The 18385-nt window shown below is 49.0% G+C and overlaps 2 protein-coding genes across 10 annotated transcripts in view; one reads left to right on the forward strand and one right to left on the reverse strand.

Annotated features, from left to right (window-relative positions):
• The window catches only part of EVC2 (EvC ciliary complex subunit 2), a 154570-nt gene extending 144851 nt beyond the window's left edge, over positions 1-9719 (reverse strand). For 2 of the 3 annotated variants that reach the window (XM_043906207.1, XM_043906208.1), the window contains exons 1-2: positions 9431-9719; positions 1539-1593 (exon numbers count right to left, since the gene is read on the reverse strand). In XM_043906207.1, coding sequence (XP_043762142.1) covers positions 1539-1593; positions 9431-9631 — 256 coding nt within the window. In that variant the 5' untranslated portion in view covers positions 9632-9719. Of the gene's footprint in view, positions 1-1538; positions 1594-9061; positions 9353-9430 lie in introns of those variants that run through there. The other variant, XM_043906209.1, reaches the window with a different exon arrangement.
• A 3745-nt stretch (positions 9720-13464) lies between these two features.
• EVC (EvC ciliary complex subunit 1) overlaps positions 13465-18385 on the forward strand; it is an 89053-nt gene continuing 84132 nt past the window's right edge. For 2 of the 7 annotated variants that reach the window (XM_043906210.1, XM_043906211.1), the window contains exon 1: positions 13470-13889. In XM_043906210.1, the coding sequence (XP_043762145.1) occupies positions 13716-13889 (174 nt within the window). In that variant the 5' untranslated portion in view covers positions 13470-13715. Of the gene's footprint in view, positions 13890-18385 lie in introns of all 7 variants that reach the window. The other 5 variants (XR_006341739.1, XM_043906215.1, XM_043906216.1 and 2 more) reach the window with 5 other exon arrangements.

Below are 18385 nucleotides of genomic sequence, written 5' to 3' on the forward strand. Positions count from 1 at the left end.
ACATGTTCTCTTATATGGCAACAGACTCTCTGCAGATATGATTAAATTCAGTTCAGTTCAGTCGCTCAGTCGTGTCCGACTCTTTACGACCACATGAACCGCAGCACGCCAGGCCTCCCTGTCCATCACCAACTCCCGGAGTTTACCCAAACTCATGTCCATTGAGTCAGTGATGCCATTCAACCATCTCATCCTCTGTCGTCCCCTTCTCCTCCTGCCCTCAATCTTTCCCAACATCAGGATCTTTTCAAATGAGTCAGCTCTTCACATCAGGTGGCCAAAATACTGGAGCTGCAGCTTCAACATCAGTCCTTCCAATGAACACCCAGGACTGATCTTTAGGATGGATTGGTTGGATCTCCTTGCAGTCCAAGAGATTCTCAAGAGTCTTCTACAACACTGCAGTTCAAAAGCATCAATTCTTCTGGGTTCAGCTTTCTTTATAGTCCAACTCTCACATCCATACATGACTACTGGAAAAACCATAGCCTTGACTAGACGGACCTTTGTTGGCAAAGTAATGTCTCTGCTTTTTAATATTCTGTCTAGGTTGGTCATAACTTTCCTTCCAAGGAGTAAGTGTCTTTTAATTTCATGACTGCAGTCCCCATCTGCAGTGATTTTGGAGCCCCCAAAAATAAAGTCAGCCACTGTTTCCACTGTTTCCCCATCTATGTGCCATGAAGTAATGGGACCAGATGCCATGATCTTAGTTTTCTGAATGTTGAACTTTAAGCCAACTTTTTCACTCTCCTCTTTCACTTTCATCAAGCGGCTCTTTAGTTCTTCTTCACTTTCTGCCATAAGGGTGGTATCATCTGCATATCTGAGGTTATTGATATTTTTAATTGATGGGGAAGTAACCTGGATTATCCAGGGGGCCATAAATGTAATCCCAGATGTCCTTACAGAGGGAGGCAGAGAGAGATTTGACAAGCAGAAGAGAAGGTCATTGCTTCACTGAAGCAAGAAGCAATGTTGCTGCCTTGGAGGCTGCAGGATGGGTCATGACCTGCAGGATGCAAAGAATGAAGCTCCAGATCCTGGAGAAGGAAGAATATTCTTCCCAGGGCCCTGGAGAGAGTGCTTACACTCTGACTTCAGACCAGTTAAACTGACTGTGAACTTTCACCCTCCAGAACTATATGAGAATACATCTATATTGTTTTACCACTAAATCTGTGATAACTTGTTACAGCAGCAAAAAGAAACTCATACAGTTGACTAATACACACATTCTGCGTTTTCTTCATCAGACAGCTTCAGGGAAGAATCAAGATTCCACCTTACCTGAATCATTATTGATTCTTGATTCTTACCAATTATTATTGAATCTTACCAAGAATCAATCACCGCCTTACCTGGACTCAGATCTGTGCACCCCAGATCACTGCAGGAGGGGACTCACTCCCCTTGCTCTCTAAGGTACTTAGGTGAGCAGGGTGCGAGGGAGGCAGAAGCAGAAGGTCTATGGCTTTAGGGTCTGGTTCTGTCTCATGGTCAAATCGATAAAAAAATCAACCAAGAGAAAAACTTACCTGGAGTTGTAACGTGAGAGTTTTCCACACTGGGCCAGATCCCAAGGGGTAAGTCCTAAAAGTCCAAAGGCACAAAGACATTATTGAAGAAAATACTAGGAGTGATTGAAAAGTCATTTCTGTAAATGGCTTGCGTGGAGAGGAGCTGCCTGTTTATCCTGACGTCTGATGTAAATCTTTCTAAGTTTACCATCTCCATCAGCATCTGAGGAGAGGATTATATAACTGCATTCCTGGAAGCTGTCTAGGGAGGCGGCACAGTGTAGTGGAAATTTCATATAGTTAGACCTGAGTTTGAATCCCAGTTCTGCTTTTCACGAACCCTCTGATGTGGGGAGAGCCTCAAGCCTCTGAATTCCCAAGATCCCACTCGTTTTCACAGAGTGGACATAAAACACAGGCTTGGGAGTCGGAGACCGAGATTTGAGCTGGAACCATTTATCTGCTGTGTGTCCTTGACCAAGTCTCTTAGCCTTTCTGAGCCTCAGGTATTTCTTCTGGAAAGTGTAGAACTCCTCCCAGCTTGCTTCGCCTTGTTCAGTGATGAAAACTTGTCCAAACAGGGCTCAGTCAACTCCTCCATCCCATCTTTGTGAAATACTGAGCCCAAAAGAAGCTCAGAGCCCTTCACTATAAAACAGTAATAATAATCATTATCATGATTATTACTATAGTGCCTCGGCTAGAGCCCTTGACATGGGCCGAGCCCCGTGCTGTTCACAGCAGCGTTATTCACAATAGCCTAAAGGTAGAAGGCACCTAATGTCCACTAATGGATGGATGGATAAGCAAAAGTGAAAGTGAAAGTCGCCCAGTTGTGACTGACTCTTTGTGACCCCATGGAATTCTCCAGGCCAGAATACTGGAGTGGGTAGCCTTTCCTTTCTCCTAGGGGATCTTCCCAACCCAGGGATCAAAACCCAGGTCTCCCACATTGCAGGTGGATTCTTTACCAACTGAGCTGTCAGGGAAGCCCATGCAAAAGTGGTCCATGCATAAAATGAAACATCATTCAGCCCTAAAAGGAAGGAAAATCTGTCACAGGCTACAACATGGATGAGACTTGAGGCCATCAGGCCAAGTGAAATAAGCCAGTAACAAAAATGCAAATACTGTATGATTCCACTTATAGGAGATATGTAAAATTCATAGAGACAGAAAGTAGAAGGGTGGCTGTCAGGGGCTGGGGGACAGCAGAATAGGGGGTTGTTGAATAATGGGGACAGAGTTTCAGTTTCACAAGATTAAAATAATTCTGCAGATGGCAACACAACAATGTGAATGTGTTTGACATTGCTGAGCTGTACACTTAAAAAGGGATAAGAGGGTAAATTTTGCTGTGTGTGGTGGTGGTGGTTTAGTTGCTAAGTTGTGTCCGACTCTTTGCAACCCCATGGACTGTAGCCCGCCAGGCTCCTCTGTCCATGGGATTTCCCAGGAAAGAATATTGGAGTCAGTTGCCCCTTCCTACTCTAGGGTATCTTCCCGACCCAGGGATCAACCCGCATCTCCTGAATTGCAGGCAGATTTTTTTACTGATGCGCCACCAGAGAAGACCATTTTGTTATGTATATTTTACCACAACTACAAATATAAATACATAAATAAAGCAGATCTGTGATCATCCAGGAAAAAACTCTGAGATATATCAAGTGAGATTACTGGATCACAATACGATGAATAATACAGTCTCATTTAATAAAAATGACATTTTATTTTATAAATATTTAATATATTATTATATATTTGACAGTTATATTCACTTTATTTTTTATACAAATTATGTTAGTGCATGTGGGTGCATGCTCAGTCACTAAGTCATGACCAACTCTTTTGTGACCCCCTGGACTAGTAACCTGCCAGGCTCCTCCGTCCATGGGATTTCCCAGGCAAGAATACCGAGTGGGTTGCCACTTCCTTCTCCAGGGGATCTTCCCAACCCAGGGAAGGAACCCTAGTCTCCAGTGTCTCCTGCAGTGGCAGGCGGACTCTTTACCACTGACCCATCAGAGAAACCCCATATTAGTACATATAGTTACAAATTTAGTAAGTTACTTTGTTAGTACATATACTTATATATTTAGTAATTTGAAAATATATGTAGATATTTAATAATATGTTTAGCATTAATTACCTATAGATTTAATACATAGTTACATGTTTAACAATATGCCATATAATACCATGGATCATAACCATGTATTATTTTTAAAAGCCTAGGCAGGAGTATGCAGAAGTGTTAGCCTTGGGGACCTGGGGACCGAGTGTGTGTGTAGTCGAAGGGGACCCCTGTCTCCACGCCACCTGCATTGTTTTGTTTCCTGTAACAAGGAGCATGTGCCCATGTCACCGCAACAACAGCAAAAATGACAATAATAAGAGACCAAGTGATGGGGCCAGCCTTCTCACGCCTCGTAGAAACGCTGTTCCCGAGATCTCCCTGGACAGGTATGTGTGTCCAGAACAACCACTAGTTCATAACATGCCTTCCACAAGGTGGAAACAGGTGCCATTTTCTCAGAGAAGAATGCTGTGTGCCAGACACTGATGGAATAAGTCTTTGCTGCCATTTGCCAGGAAAAAAAAAAAAGTCTAAGAGCATCCATTCTAGGTCCTGCATAAGGATCTCCTTCCAATAAAGTACAGTGCATTGGGCGGGGCGGGTGATTTCATGGCAGAGCAACCTGGCCAGTTCTGGTCCAGCCAAGAGTTCAAGGTCAACAACAACAGCAAAGCATCCCAGAAGAATTCCTCTAAATTGCTCGTCTCTACTTCTGAAATTCAAGACCACACCATAGTGTCCACCTTATCCAATATTTCTTCCCCTTTGACTGGGAGTCAGCTAAGGAATCATTTTTTTCATTTTGTGTTTTATTTAAGGAAACACTTACTAATTGGATCATTTTCACTGTGTGGGCAGACATCTGTTCCCAGCTTAATTTCTGGAAGCCAGGCAGAATTCCAAGCAACTCACTGTTATTTGACAGTTTTCCATCTTTGTTTCCACTGGTAGAAACAGCTTTCTTAAATATTCCACTCTTTCAAATAAGTTAATTAACAGTATCTTGGATTTATGTTCATGTCTAAGCTAATGTTCCCAAACTGGGGAAATTTCTAGTCAAAGAAAATTCCCAAAGCTGTTTTGTAGGACAAGGTGTTCTGGACATTATTTTTTATGTGGCTGCATATTATTATAAACATAGAAACAACATTTTAATGTATCTAAATCTGTCTCCTTTGATGCTCAGAAACTGAAATGTGCTTAGAACGGTGGGGTATTTTTTTCACTGTAACAAACTGGAATGAAATATGAAAACAACAACAAGAAAAACTAACAGAACAAAAAAATTTTTTAAACCCCACAAGCAGCCATAAATCAAGTTGCTAGACGCACCCAGATGAATCCCAACAGAAAGCACCTTGCAAAATCCCCACCCAGTCCTCCAAACTGGGTCCTCACGACAAAGGAAGTGACAGCTACGTGTAAAGTGATGTCCTGGGTGGGGTCCTGGGACCAAAAAGGACATTGGGTACAAGAACTAAGGAAATCTGAATAAACTATGGGCTTTTACAATGGCTTGTCAAGGTCAGACCATTAATTGTAATAAATGTACCTTCCTAGGGCTTCCCAGATGGCTCAGTGGAAAAGAATCCGCCTGCCAGTGCAGGAGACACAAGAGACATGGGCTCAATCTCTGGGTCAAGAAAGATCTCCTGGAGAAGGAAATGGCAACCCACTCCAGTATTCTTGCCTGGAGAATCCCATGGACATAGGAGTCTGGCGGGCTACAGTCCATAGGGTCGCAAAGAGTCAGATATGACTGAGCTACTAAGTATGTGTGCACGCACATACCTTACTAACGTCAGATGCTAATAGTAGGGGAAGCTGTGCATGGCGGGGGATACATATGAATTTTCTGCATGTGTACAACTTTTCTAAAATCTAAAACTGTTCTAAATACTAAAATCTGTTAACTAAAAAAATTAAAGAATTCATTTGTGAGGTCTCTGGGGTGGACAGTGGTGCCACGGGGCACCAACTCCCACACACGTCTACCTGTACCGTCCCTGCCCCCGGAATTCTCCATCTATTCTTTCCCCAGCACTCACCGCACGGCAGGCTCTGTGGCAGGCCCCTGACTTCACGGAAGGACAAAGGCCCCATTCTCAACAGACACTTGCACTCCAGGGAGAGGAGCAGGATACCAAGTGCCCAGGGAGCAAACGACTCAGAAAGGCCTCTCGGCCGAGGGTCTCTAAGGTCTCAGCGGTTCCTGGGTGTCACTAGCCTGGGGGTGCCTCTCTGGGGGCTTCTTGGCCACCATGAGCAGCCTGGTCCCACAGAGACCATGCCAACCACCAGTCGATAACCCACTTCAATGTGCAGCCTTCCCTTCCCTGCGTGAAGCCCTTCTCCAAGATGGCACAGGTCACCTGGCAAGGTCATCATGACCTCGATGGTCTTATTTCGCAGCCAGTTCTCCATCCCCATTGCACACAACTCACCAGGAGTATTTGCTATGGGAGTGTATTAGCATCTTATGGCTGCTGAACAAGTCACTACAAACCGAGCAACTCAAAGCAAATATATGCTTATTATTACATGGTTCTGGAGGTCAGGAGTCTCACACGAGTCTCACTGAACTAAAATCAAGGTGTCTGCAGGGCTGCATTCTTTTCTGGAGGCTGTAGGGGAGCCTCTTCCAGCCTCTAGAGGCAGCCCACCCTCCTCAGTTCATAGCCCCTTCCTGCATCTTCAAAGCCAGCAGCAGCAGGTTGAGGCCTCACGGGGCATCCCTCTGACCTTCTTCCAATGTCACATCTCCTTTGGACTCTCTCCAGCCTTCCTCTTACATTTTGAAAGACCCTTAGGATTACCCTGGTCCACCGGGATGATCCAGGGTCTGCTGAATAACAACATGAATTTCATCTGCAATGTCAATCTCCCTTTGCCAAGGGATGGAACACACCCACAGGCTCCACGGATGGGGATATGAACATCATTGGGGAATCCTCTCTTCCCAAAATACCTTCCTTCCTTGACCCATGGGTCACAGCCTTGGTTTCCTTCTTATAAAATCAGCCACATTTTCTGATCTCCTTTGTTGAATCCTTTCTTCCTTCTGGTCTGGCCTTGGTATCACTCCAGGCCTCTGCCCTAACGCATCACTCTTCCCAAACCATACTTACCCCCAAAGAAAACTCAGCCAGGCCCTGTGTACACTGGGTTTAAAGGCATGTGTGCACTGACCACTCCCTGGTAAAGATCTCCAGCTCGGATTTTTCACCCAGATCAGGACTCACCCATCACCACTCTCTTACATATCTCTACCTGGATGCCTCGTGGTGGGGAGGGTCAAACTCAATAAGACCAAATCAGAATTCCCCATGGCCTTCTGAGGCTTCTGCATATGAGCTAATAATATCCCTAGTTTCTGTGTGTTCAGGCCCAAGTCCTTGTTTTCATTCTTGACTCCTCCCTTCGGCTCTCTCAATCTGCATCCAATCACAGCAAAGTCCCCTGGCTCTACTTTCGAATACATATCCCAAATCTAGCAACTTCTCAGCAGCCGTCCACTAACCTCCCTGGTCCACTTCATCTCCATCGTTTGCCTGGTGTCTTGCCTGCCTCCGCCCTTGGTCGTTACTTACACCTCTGCCCTCGGTCCTCTGTTCTCACAGCTACCACGGGGATGCTTTAAAAGGACGAGTCAAAGCAGGTCACTTTTCTGCTCAAAACCCACCCACGGCTTCCAACAAAATAACAGCCTGAGTCCTAACTGCGGTCCACAGGACCTTTCCTGAAGTGGCCCCTCCCCATCCTCTGGCCCCACCTCCACCCACTCCTCCTTCCTCCCCCCATCCCTGCTCCAGTCACACCAGCCTCCTTGCGGTCCTGGACCACACCAAGCACATCCTGCCTCTGGCCTTTGTCCTCACTATCTCTGGCCTTTGTCCTCAACTGCAATCTCCTTTGGGAAGTTTTTCTCCAGAAGCACCCATGTCCCTCCCTCATTCCATCCAGGGCTCTGCTTAACTGTCACCTCCCCAAAGCATCTTCTCTGACCACCCCAGCCAAACAGCGCTCAAAGCCATCTCTTCCAGTCCACTCTGCCCGCTGCACTTCTCTACGGCCTGAACTGCCAACTGCAGCACTATAGATTAACACCATCTGGTGCCCTTTAGAAACCAGCATTCTTGGGGCGGGAGAAGGGTCTTGTTCTCTCATATCTCAAGCACCTAGAATGGTCTGATGCCTAAAGGGCCTTCCATAAACACTCAGAAGACCCCTGCCCAGTCAAGTCTTCACTGTCTCGCTCCTTTCAGCACACTTCCAATAGAACCTTCTGGGATGCTGGGAAGGGTCTATGTTCTGGGCTGTCCAGTATGGTAGCCACTAACCCATGGGGCCACCGAGCACCTGCAATGTTTAAATTCAAACAGCCACAGCGTGGCCAGGGCTACTGTACTGGACACAGCAGTTTCAGAACATCTGGGAAATGGTTGTAACTGACTATCACCTCACCCTTTGCAGGAAGGGATAGATATTAATAATAAGTTAGCACGAGCATTCATGCTCTGGCTTTCAAAGCACTCTTGGGAATGGCCTGGCAACAAACATCTACATGAATGTTCTGGCATTGACTTTCCAAAGGAAAGAGCAGGTAAAGACAGGCGAGTGGGCTCTGAGTGTGAGAGCACATCACAGGCCTAGGGGGCATGGCACTCTGGGTCTCGGTTTTCTCTTGGGCAAAATGGGCCAGATACTTCCCATCTCAACGGACATGAACAAGTGAACGGACCCTGTGAAAATGTTCATCATGAGCTTTCTAAAAGCTCAGAAAATTGACACAGTATTATTATTTTGTCTTCTCTAGTGAAAGCCTGAGAACCAATCATAGTGAAAGGAATCTCATTTAAAAGACCTAAATATCTGCAGCGAGTATAACAGGCACCCTGAAGCCTATAGATAGAAAATGCAACAGACTAAGAGGAGCCAGGCCCTGAGGAAGGGCTGGGAGACCCACAAGGCAGCGATGGGCCGGACCACTGGACAGACATTCCTGGGAGGAGAAGCCTGGATTTGCAACTGGGGTCAGAGTGAAAGTGGGTGTGAGCAGGGGAGAAAAGTGGTCAGATGTATACCACAGACAGGTCATCTAGAGGCTGGGGGGACATGAATGGTAGAACGCACAAATCAGGGGAGCGGGGGTAACCCAGAGGAAACAGTCATCAAAGGCCAGAGGCTGAGGGATGGGGACTGAACCTAACGGATGCAGCCTGGATGGGAGAAGGGCAGACATCAGAGATGATTAGGAGGAAAAGGCAGTGGGACTGGTGATCAGATTTGGGAAAGGAGGAGGAGGAAGTATCTAGGGTGTGAGCCAGAGCTCTGTGCCCTCCCAAGTTAGGGACCACAGAGGCAAGGGTAGGGTGAAGCAGAAATGGCAACATTTGCAGTTGCAGAAAACTCCAGCCAATAGTGCCTTTTATCAACTGCTGCAGTCTTCCGGAACACTCACCAGTGAAAGTCGTTCTACCTCCACTCCTGAACTCATCTGTACACGCTCACATCGACCCTCTGGGGTAGACCCTGCAATAGGTACAGATCAGAAGCGACCTGCCCTAAGACTCAGAGCTCTTAGGTTGCCGAAGGGGATAGACCCGGCCGCCTGGAAGGTCCAAGCTCTCAGCCACAAACCACAGCGCTTTCCCCACCTTTCCAGGGAGTTTTCCGGCCACAAGCGGGATCCACCAGGGTTGCATCTTACTCAGATCCCGCCTTCCCCTTCGGGTAATTCCCCCAACCCAAAGGGGCCTCCCCGCCAGGCGCGTAGGTGGAAACCAAATCTCCGGAGTCAGACCCGAGACTGGGGGCGGGCCCTCCTTACCTGGGCCGTCCGCTCAGGCCCCGCCCCGGGAGCCGTGGAGGGGTCCCGGAGAGGCTGCGGGCCCAGCGGGTGCTGGAGGGGACCAGGGCCCGCGGGGAGCCGGCCTAGGTTCCCGGACTCCGCGGACAGCGCCAGGGCAGCGGCCAGCAGGCTCCCGGCCAGCACCCACGTGGCGCGCCCCGGGCCCCTGGCGGAATCCATCGCCCGCCTGGGACCCGCGACCCCACAAGTGGCGGGTGCCGGCGGAGTTGGGGCAGCTTCCGGACCCCAGGCCCTGCCCCGCTGCCGCCGAGCATGCTCAGTGCGAGCCTCCGCGGAAAGTTTTCTGGGAACAAGACACTGGCATCTGGGGCTTGGCGGGCCAGCAGGAGGCCGTGGACCAAGCGCGAGACGGAGGGAAGGAGAGAGGGAGCCAGGCGAGGCCTGCGAGAAGTGGCCACTCTTGGATTTGCTTGTGCTTCACCTGGGGGCTCTACCAAAATCAGATCTGGTGACTCCTGTTCCCAGAAAGCTGAGAGGCTCCAAGTGCTCCTCTGTTAATGCCTACCCCGTTCTCTAAGTCTCAGCTCAGGCCCATCTCCTCCAGCAAGCCTTCCCTGATACACTGTGGACGGAATCCCGAGTCTACGCAGGCGCAGCAGGCCCCCTTCTTCCCCCTCTCCCCCTCCCCCTATTAGCGAACTGAGAAGCTTTTGGAGAAGGAGAACCATGAGGGTACAGGACGGCAAGGAGAGGGGCTGGAAGGGAAATTGGCAGCTCGTGGCCGTCGGGCAAGGCCAGTTCTCGCATCCTTTTAGGTTCAGTCCAACCCAGTCTGTTCCCACTGCCTGAGCCCTCGTTGTGGATGAGCCCTTGGACCAGCTCCAGAGCCTATTCCCACATTCCGTGATGCGCAGATAGTCAGGCTGCGGGGGGATGTTCTACCTACACGGCTTTTCATTAGAATCCAGCTTGGCTAAGAGATGCCTGTGCATACATGGGAGGATCCTGAGATACACCAAATATCTATTTGACTGGGAACCAGGCAAATCATAATGATTGGCCAAAGGAAAACCCAAAGAAATGTCCCATATAAGGGACTTAAACTGCCACGCGGGCACAGCTCAGGGACTCTCCATCTGATCTGCCCGTGTGTTTATCGCAGGCATTGTATTCCTTCTCCTCCTATACTTGACTTGTTTTACTACTTTCTGTCTTTGTGGAAATTCTTTTCTGCAAAGCCAAAGGGCCAGATCCCTTGTCACTGACTACTGGTCCAGTGGCTAGGATCCAGTGCTTTCACTGCCACGACCTAGTCCTATCTCTGGCTGAGGACCCAAGCCCTGCTCCAAGCCATTGCAGGGGGAGGCCAGACACTGGGGACCTACCTCTCTTGGGACACCAAGAGGGGAGTTGATGTTTGGAGCCAGGAGTCAGCAGCTGAGGAATCTCCCAGAACTCTGCAGGGGGCAGGGGGCAGGGGGAAGGGCTGTTACTCCCCTGGGCCCTCAGGGACAGCTCACACCTCTTCAGTCTCCTCTATCTGCAGTCTCAGGCCAGGAAGTCTGGTGCCTATAGCCCCCTTCTCCTACTCCTCCAACAGGCCTTTCCTGACTTCACAGGGACAAGACAGTGGGGTTTGGGAACCTGAGAACTTATTAGACAAGCTTTCCGCATGGGGTTCACTGCCCTCAGTGGTACCCAGCATGTGCCAGGAGTGAGACAAGGCCAAAGGCTAAATGCTGGAGCATTAATTCTTTTAGAGATTTAAAGGATGATTTCTACCTTCAAACAACTGTATAATAAAGTAAAATGCAAACAACACTATTGTTGCTGAGTCCAAGCTCCCTCTGCTCACCACACCAACAGGACAATGAATCTGAGACACAAGGTGTTGAGGCAAGGAAGACGACTATTTGGAAAGCCAGCTGATGGAGAAGACGACAGGTTAGTGTCCAAAAATAACCATCTTGTCAGGGCCTGGTTGTCTTTTATGGATCAGAGATGGGAGGGAGGTGAGGAAACAAAGTAAAAAGACTATTCAATCCTTGCAAATTCCCCTAGAATGGCAAGCCTTGGCAGGGGGATGTGTTAGTTTCACTTCCTTGCAGTCCTTCACAGATAGGCAGCTCAGGTTATCTCCCTGAAGCAGGCCATCATGTATGTTTATCATAACAAAAAAAAAGGCTAGAGTCACAGAAGCAGATCCAGTGTAAATTTAAAATTAGCCCTTCCTGATTACGCTATATTTTAAAGTTTTTATTTTGTATTGGGGTACAGCCAATTAACAAACAATGCTGGAACAGTTTCAGGTGAACATCGAAGGGACCCAGTCATACGTACACAGTTATCCATTCTCCCCCAAATTCCCCTCCCATCCAGGCCACTCCATGACAATGAGCAGAGTTTCATGTGTCATACAGTAGGTCCTTGTTGGCTATCCATTTTAAACATAGCAGTGAAAGAACACTGTATTTTTAAAAATAAAAGCCTGAGTATCCAAAGAAATAGCCAGCATAAAGCAAGAACTTCTGGGTTTTGCCCTCAGATATGTTCCCAAGAGTCTTGGAGATGCTCCTAGGGAAACATTTAAGAAGCGCTGTGTGGCAGAGAGTGTGAGTCCTGAAGCCGGACAGACGCAGGTGTGACTCTATGTGCCCCGTTTCCTATTTTGCAAAACCTTGAAAGAGCCATGACTCCAGTCCAGCTGTCAGTTTCTTCATTTATCAAAAGTAAATCTACATAGTAGTTCCCATCTTGCCAGCTCGGAAGGAGTGAAGAGGAAATGATGGGAAAACCCAGAAACTTGAGCTGGAAGTCCAGGTGAAGGATTTGAAACCCCTCTCTGTTGAAACAGATCCGTATGTTACCTCTGCTCTGGCCCTCATAGGGAATTAAGGCCCAAAGGGTAGAAGTGTATGTCTGTGTGTGTGTGTGGTGTGTGTACCCTAACAGTCAGATAAAGCTCCGAAAGGTAGGGGTGTGTGTGTGTGTGAGTGACTATGTGTGTGTGTGTATGTGTACCCTAGAAGTCAGATTAAACTCCAAAGAGTAGGAGTGTGTGTGTGTGTGTGTGAGTGACTGAGTGTGTGTGTGTGTGTATGTGTACCCTAGAAGTCAGATGAAACTCCAAAGGGTAGGGGTGTGTGTGTGTGTGTGTGTGTGTGTGTATGTGTACCCTAGCAGTTAGATTAAATTCCAAAGGATAGGGGTGTGTGTGAGTGTGTGTGTGTGTGTGTGTGTGTGTGTGTGTGTGTGTACCCTAGCAGTCAGATCAAGCTCAAAAAGGTAGGGATGTGTGTGTATGTGTACCCTTGAAGTCAGATTAAACTCCAAAGCGTAGGGGTGTGTGTGTGTGTGTGTGTGTGTGTACACCAGCAGCCAGAATGAGAGCTAGCATCAGTAAATGTTGCTTAAAGAAAGAACAGATGCTGAACTCATCTGCCTATCTTCCTGCGAGATCCTCACTGCTGGACCTTGTCTGATTGATGGCTGGCCTGGTGCTGGTTCACACAGTAAGGTCTCTGGATAGGCTGAGTGAATGAGTGACCGCGTGGCATCTCCCTGGCTAGCCAGGGCTGGATGTAAGCATCTCCCTGTAGGTTATCTTAGAGCAAAGCATCGACCATCTCCGAAGAAACTAGCAGTAAACAGGAGTCTTCAGGCAAACAAGTTCAGAGGCAGGGCCGGACTGTGCGACCCAAGGATGGCCAACTGCTAGAGGTCTGGGGCACCGCTGAGTCAGACCAGCAATGAATCACTCGCCGCGGACCCTGAACCTCGACAGGGGGAGGGGCGCATGTAGTAACGCCCACCTCAGAAAGCTGGTAAGAAAGTTACTTGGATCATCAAGCTAAAGGCTTAACAAATCCTAAGCACTCGATAAACTTAACTCGAGCAACACCCTCCTCGGGTGAGGACCTGGCTGAGGTCCTCTACCCAGCTGGAAATCGGAGCCCTCTGCAAAACAACACGACTCCCCAAAGGTTCTGCTGGCTGAGAAGCGCGCCTCTGGCCGGGCATGCTCAGTACAAAAGGCAGGGCCGGAGGCGGGGGTGGCTCAAAGTTTGGAGCAGACGGTCCAGGCTCCTCCCTCCGGCTGGGCAGCTCCGGAAAGAGAGAAGCGGGAGGAGGAGGCTACACAGGCCGGAGAAATCGACGGAGCTCACCGCGCCGCCCCCCTGGCCCCGCCGGTACGCGGAGTCCGGCAGCGGGGACCCGCCAGGGATGGAGCGCCGGGCGGCGGGCCGGGGCAGCGCGCGGCGGCGGGCTGGAGGCGGCGGGCCGGCCGCCTGAGCGCCCCCGGATGGCCCGCGGCGAGACGACCTGCGGGAGCGACGCGCGGCTGCGGCTGGGCCGGGACGTGGTGCGGCCCGCGCCGGCTCTGCTGGTCCCTGCCGTGCTGCTGGGCACCGCGCTCGGCCTCGGCCTCGGCCTCTGGCTCGGCTGCCGCTCCGCGCGCCCGCGTCTCCGGCACCAGGTGGGTCGGCCGGGCTGGCGGCCGGGTGTGGGATGCGAGGGCCCCCTCGGCGCCGGGGTCCAGGCTTCCCCTTGAGACTGATCACGGGCATCGCGCGCGACGGGTCCTGCTCTGGGGACGGGTGTTCCCCTTCTACTCCGAGAGGCGGCTGGAGACAGTAACTGCAGTGGGAGGCGGCCAAGTGACAGACGGGCTTTGGCTTGGGATTCCCCGGAAGGGTCCGCTCCATCCGACAACTGCCTGTGACGTTAGCCAATGAGGTCTCCAGGCCGCGGTCTCCTCTGCAGCATCAAGGATTTGGACTGATGGCGGGCTCACCGTGGTGGGCTGGAGGGCAGGGAATTCCCTCGCCTCCCCCAGTCCCTCCAACTGCCTGTCGATTCTGCTTCCTTTCTGTGTGGATCCCCCTGCTAGCCCCCCTGGAGTGCGGGCTGCTACATCAGCATGCACTCATCATTCCACACAGAAGTTTGCTGAGCACCTTCTACTGCTAGACACGTCTAGGGGACAGCAGTGTGCTCCTGTCTCTGGAGGAGGATGGAGTCGGACAGATTACTAGTAAACGTTTGATTGTAACACAGCCAGATGAGTTCTGTAACGGGGAAATGGAAACACTAGCATTTACTGAATGCTCGCTATATGCTGGGTGCTGAGCCACACTCTGCACCTGAATTTTCATCTCATTGAATTTCCAAAACAGCTTTGTGAGCTGGTTCCATTAATGTACCCATTTTGCAGATGAGGAAACTGAGGCACAGAGAGGTTAAATATCTTGTCAAATGACAGGCGTGTGTCTCACCCCAAAGCTACTGTATTAGGGGTGGGTGGGATTGGTCACAGGTGGCTGCCTGAAGGGCATTAATGGATGCTTCGTGTGGCAGTTGTCATTATGGAATCAGATGTTGTGTGGAGGTATCCGGCATACAGCAGTCATTCCATCAGTGGTGGAATGATCACTGTTTTAGGTCTTTGTGGCTCTGACCTCCTTGAGGGATGAAGTCTGGTCGGATCTGAGCTAAGGTGGTTTGGTCTTGTCCCCCCCATTTCTGGCCCGTGTGAACAGGGTATTCAGTCAGCAGATGTAAGCCAGGTGACTTCAGAGAAGTGTCCTGCTGCAAAGAGATGATAAAGGTTAAAATTAACATAATGCAAGTCTCTTGTAGGAAAGTCTGGGTTGTCAGATCCTGCTGGTAATTAAGAGACATGGGCTTCTTGTGTGAAGAGGGCAGTCATATGTCAGAGCCTTCCGTGGGTGCCAGGCCCCTTGTCAAGGGTTTGCGGCTGTTTCCTTCTCTAGCCTCACTCCAGTGGAGGCTGTCATCCTTACTTTCCAGGTATGGACGTTGAGGCTCTGCAAGGTTGCTCTCTGTCCAGGGTCATGAAGAATGACCAGTGGGCTGGACTTCACCTGCAGTCTTTCTGAATGCCTAAGTCAGAACTTTTCATCATCTGCTACCTGGCGAGGCAGGAGTTAGTATCTGTCTTAGTCTGCTTGGATGTCTATAACAAAAATACCATCCACTTGGTAACTGATGAACACAAACATGTCTCAGAGTTCAGGAGGCTGGAGGTCCAAGATCAGGGTGCCAGGATGGTTGGATTCTGGCAAAGGTCCTCTTCCTGGTTGTAGACGACTGATTTCTGCCTGAGTCCTCTCATGGCAGAAGGGGCAGTGGCTGGGGCCTCTTTTATCAGGGCACTAGTCCCATTCATGGGAGCACCATCCTTATGATCTAATAGGTCCTTCCAAAGGTCCCGCCTCCAAATACCATCACCTTGGGGGGTAGGGTTTCAACATATTAATTGGCACGAGGGGTAAGGGACACAAGCATTCAGACCATAGAGTCACCCACTTTGCAGCTAAGTTGAGGCTGACAGAGACTAACCAAGCTGTCTGAGTTTGCACAGCTAGTCAGTCAGAGCTGTACTAGTCCAGTTGAGAGTGGTGGTGGGTTCGATCAGGTCTGTAGCCATGGAGGGTGCTCAGGGTCAAGGGTAGGACTGATGAGATTTTCTGATGGTTTGGATGTGACCTTTGCAGTATTCTTTTCTAAATGTCCTCCGTTTCCCACCTCTAGTCTCTATTTCTAAAGAGCACATCTAACAATATGACTTCTGGTTAAAAACCTCCAGTGACTCCTGGGTGCCTACACAAGATCACATCCAGTTTCCTTGCATAGTGCAGAAAGTCACTGACCTTCCCTAGGGTATCAGCATAGCACACAGGTGTCTGTGCATCCAGTCACCCAGAATCCCCTTGATCCCCAGAAACCTCTGCACTTCTGCACGTCTGTTCTCTGCCTCTTGTCCCACTCATTCTTTAGATTGTTGTTGTTCAGTTGATGAGTCATTTCCAACGCTTTGCAACCCTGTGAAATGCAGCACACCAGGCTCCTCTGTCTTTAACTATCTCCCAGAGCTTGCTCAAATTCATGTCCATTGAGCTGGTGATGCTATCTAACCATCTCATCCTCTGCCGCCCTCTTTTCCTTTTGCCTTCCATCTTTCCCAGAATCAGGGTCTTTTCCAGTGAGTCAACTCTTCACATCAGGTGGCCAAAGTATTGGAGCTTAAGCTTCTGCATAAGTCCTTCCAATGAATATTCAATGTTGATTTCATTTAGGATTGACTGGTTTGATTTCCTTGCAGTCCAAGAAAGCCTGCTTTAGAACCCAGAGAGGAAACCATGTAGGCAACTGTTACAACCCTCAGGCTGGAGCAGGCACTTCCTCCCTCAGGGGTCCTGGGCACTCTGTTCTCCGATCCAGGTCACCCAGCTTATAATTCTATCTTGCACCACTTTCCCTGTGTGGTATCTGTTTTATTAGTTTTATTTATTTCATCATTAAAGCTGTGTTTGCATCGGAGTGACTAATGTATCTACCCTTAGGTGTGCATGCCAAGTCACTTTGGTCGTATACAGCTCTGCAACAGGCTCCTCTGTCCATAGGATTTCCCAGGCAAGAATACTGGAGTGTGTTGACATTTCCTTCTCCAGGGGCTCTTCCCAGCCCAGGGATTGAACCCTCCTCTCTTACATCTCCTGCTTTGGCAGGCAGGTTCTTTACCACTAGCGACTCATGCACATAATTTAAAAATGTTCCTTGGCAACTGCTTCTCACTTCTCTAAAGCCATCTTGTTTCACCCTTGTTCAGCTGGCTGTTTTGGTCATTTACTTCCCATATCTAAATTACCTGCTGGTGCGGCTGCTTGACGTCCCACTGGGGAAGTGAGGAGTGATTTACTAATAGCTCTCTTTTCTCCCCCTCTCTTCATATCTACACCCTCCCCACCCACCATCACCACCTCCCTGTGCAGTTATGTGGTACTTTTAGTTAAATCAGCATTTGGTGTTTTCGTTATTGCAATTTTGTAAACATAATTCACTGTCAGCCAAGGATCTGCAGTGATTATGAATACTTTCCTTTTTTGCACAAGATTTTCTTTTCCCTGAAATTAATAATTACCCATTTTTTCATTTCCTTAAATTCTAAGTACATGTCATTGGTTTAACAGTAAACTCTCTCCCATTTATCTCCATTTCCTTTCAAGATATTTGATCAACTTCCTCTTTTAGAAAAACTTGTCTCCCAGAAAACTTCTGAACTCTGCCATCTGAGCTGGTTGCCTCCAGACTGTTGCTGCTCTCAAAGTGAACCAGACCAGCAGCATCAGCATTATTGGGAGCTTGCTAGGAATGCCAGTTCTTGGGCTCTGCCCCAGACACACTGATGAGAATCTCTAGAGGCGGGTCCAGCGAGATGTATTTGACAAGCCCTCCCATGATCCATTTAGTTTTTTTAAGTCATCCAATGACAATATTAGAAATAACAAGAATGTTAATATTTATGTGTCATTTTCCATGTTAAGCTGTTGTGTGTGTAGGCATAATATTAATATGCTTGTTATCTCCAATACTGTCATTGGGTGATTTTTAAGAAAATACCTTCAGTTCAGTTCAGTTCAGTCTCTCAGTTGTGTCTGACTCTTTGCCACCCCATGAACTACAGCACGCCAGGCCTCCCTGTTCATCACCAGCTCCCGGAGTCCACCCAAACCCATGTCCATTGAGTCGGTGATGCCATCCAACCATATCATCTTCTGTTGTCCTCTTCTCCTACCCTCAATCTTTCCCAGCATCAGGGTCTTTTCCAATGAGTCAGCTCTTCACATCAGGTGGCCAAAGTACTGGAGTTGCAGCTTCAACATCAGTCCTTCCAATGAACACCCAGGACTGATCTCCTTTAGGATGGACTGGTTGGATCTCCTCGCAGTCCAAAGGACTCTCAAGAGTCTTCTCCAACACCACAGTTCAAAAGCATCAAACTCCAATACTTTGGCCATCTGATGCAAAGAACTGACTCATTGGAAAAGACCCTGATGCTGGGAAAGATTGAGGGCAGGAGGAGAAGAGGATGACAGAGGATGAGATGGTTGGATGGCATTACCAACTCGATGGATATGAGTTTGAGCAAACTCTGGGAGTTGGTGACGG

The sequence above is a fragment of the Cervus elaphus genome, chromosome 6 (genome assembly GCF_910594005.1).
Source record: "Cervus elaphus chromosome 6, mCerEla1.1, whole genome shotgun sequence".
In the NCBI taxonomy this organism is placed as follows: domain Eukaryota; kingdom Metazoa; phylum Chordata; class Mammalia; order Artiodactyla; family Cervidae; genus Cervus; species Cervus elaphus.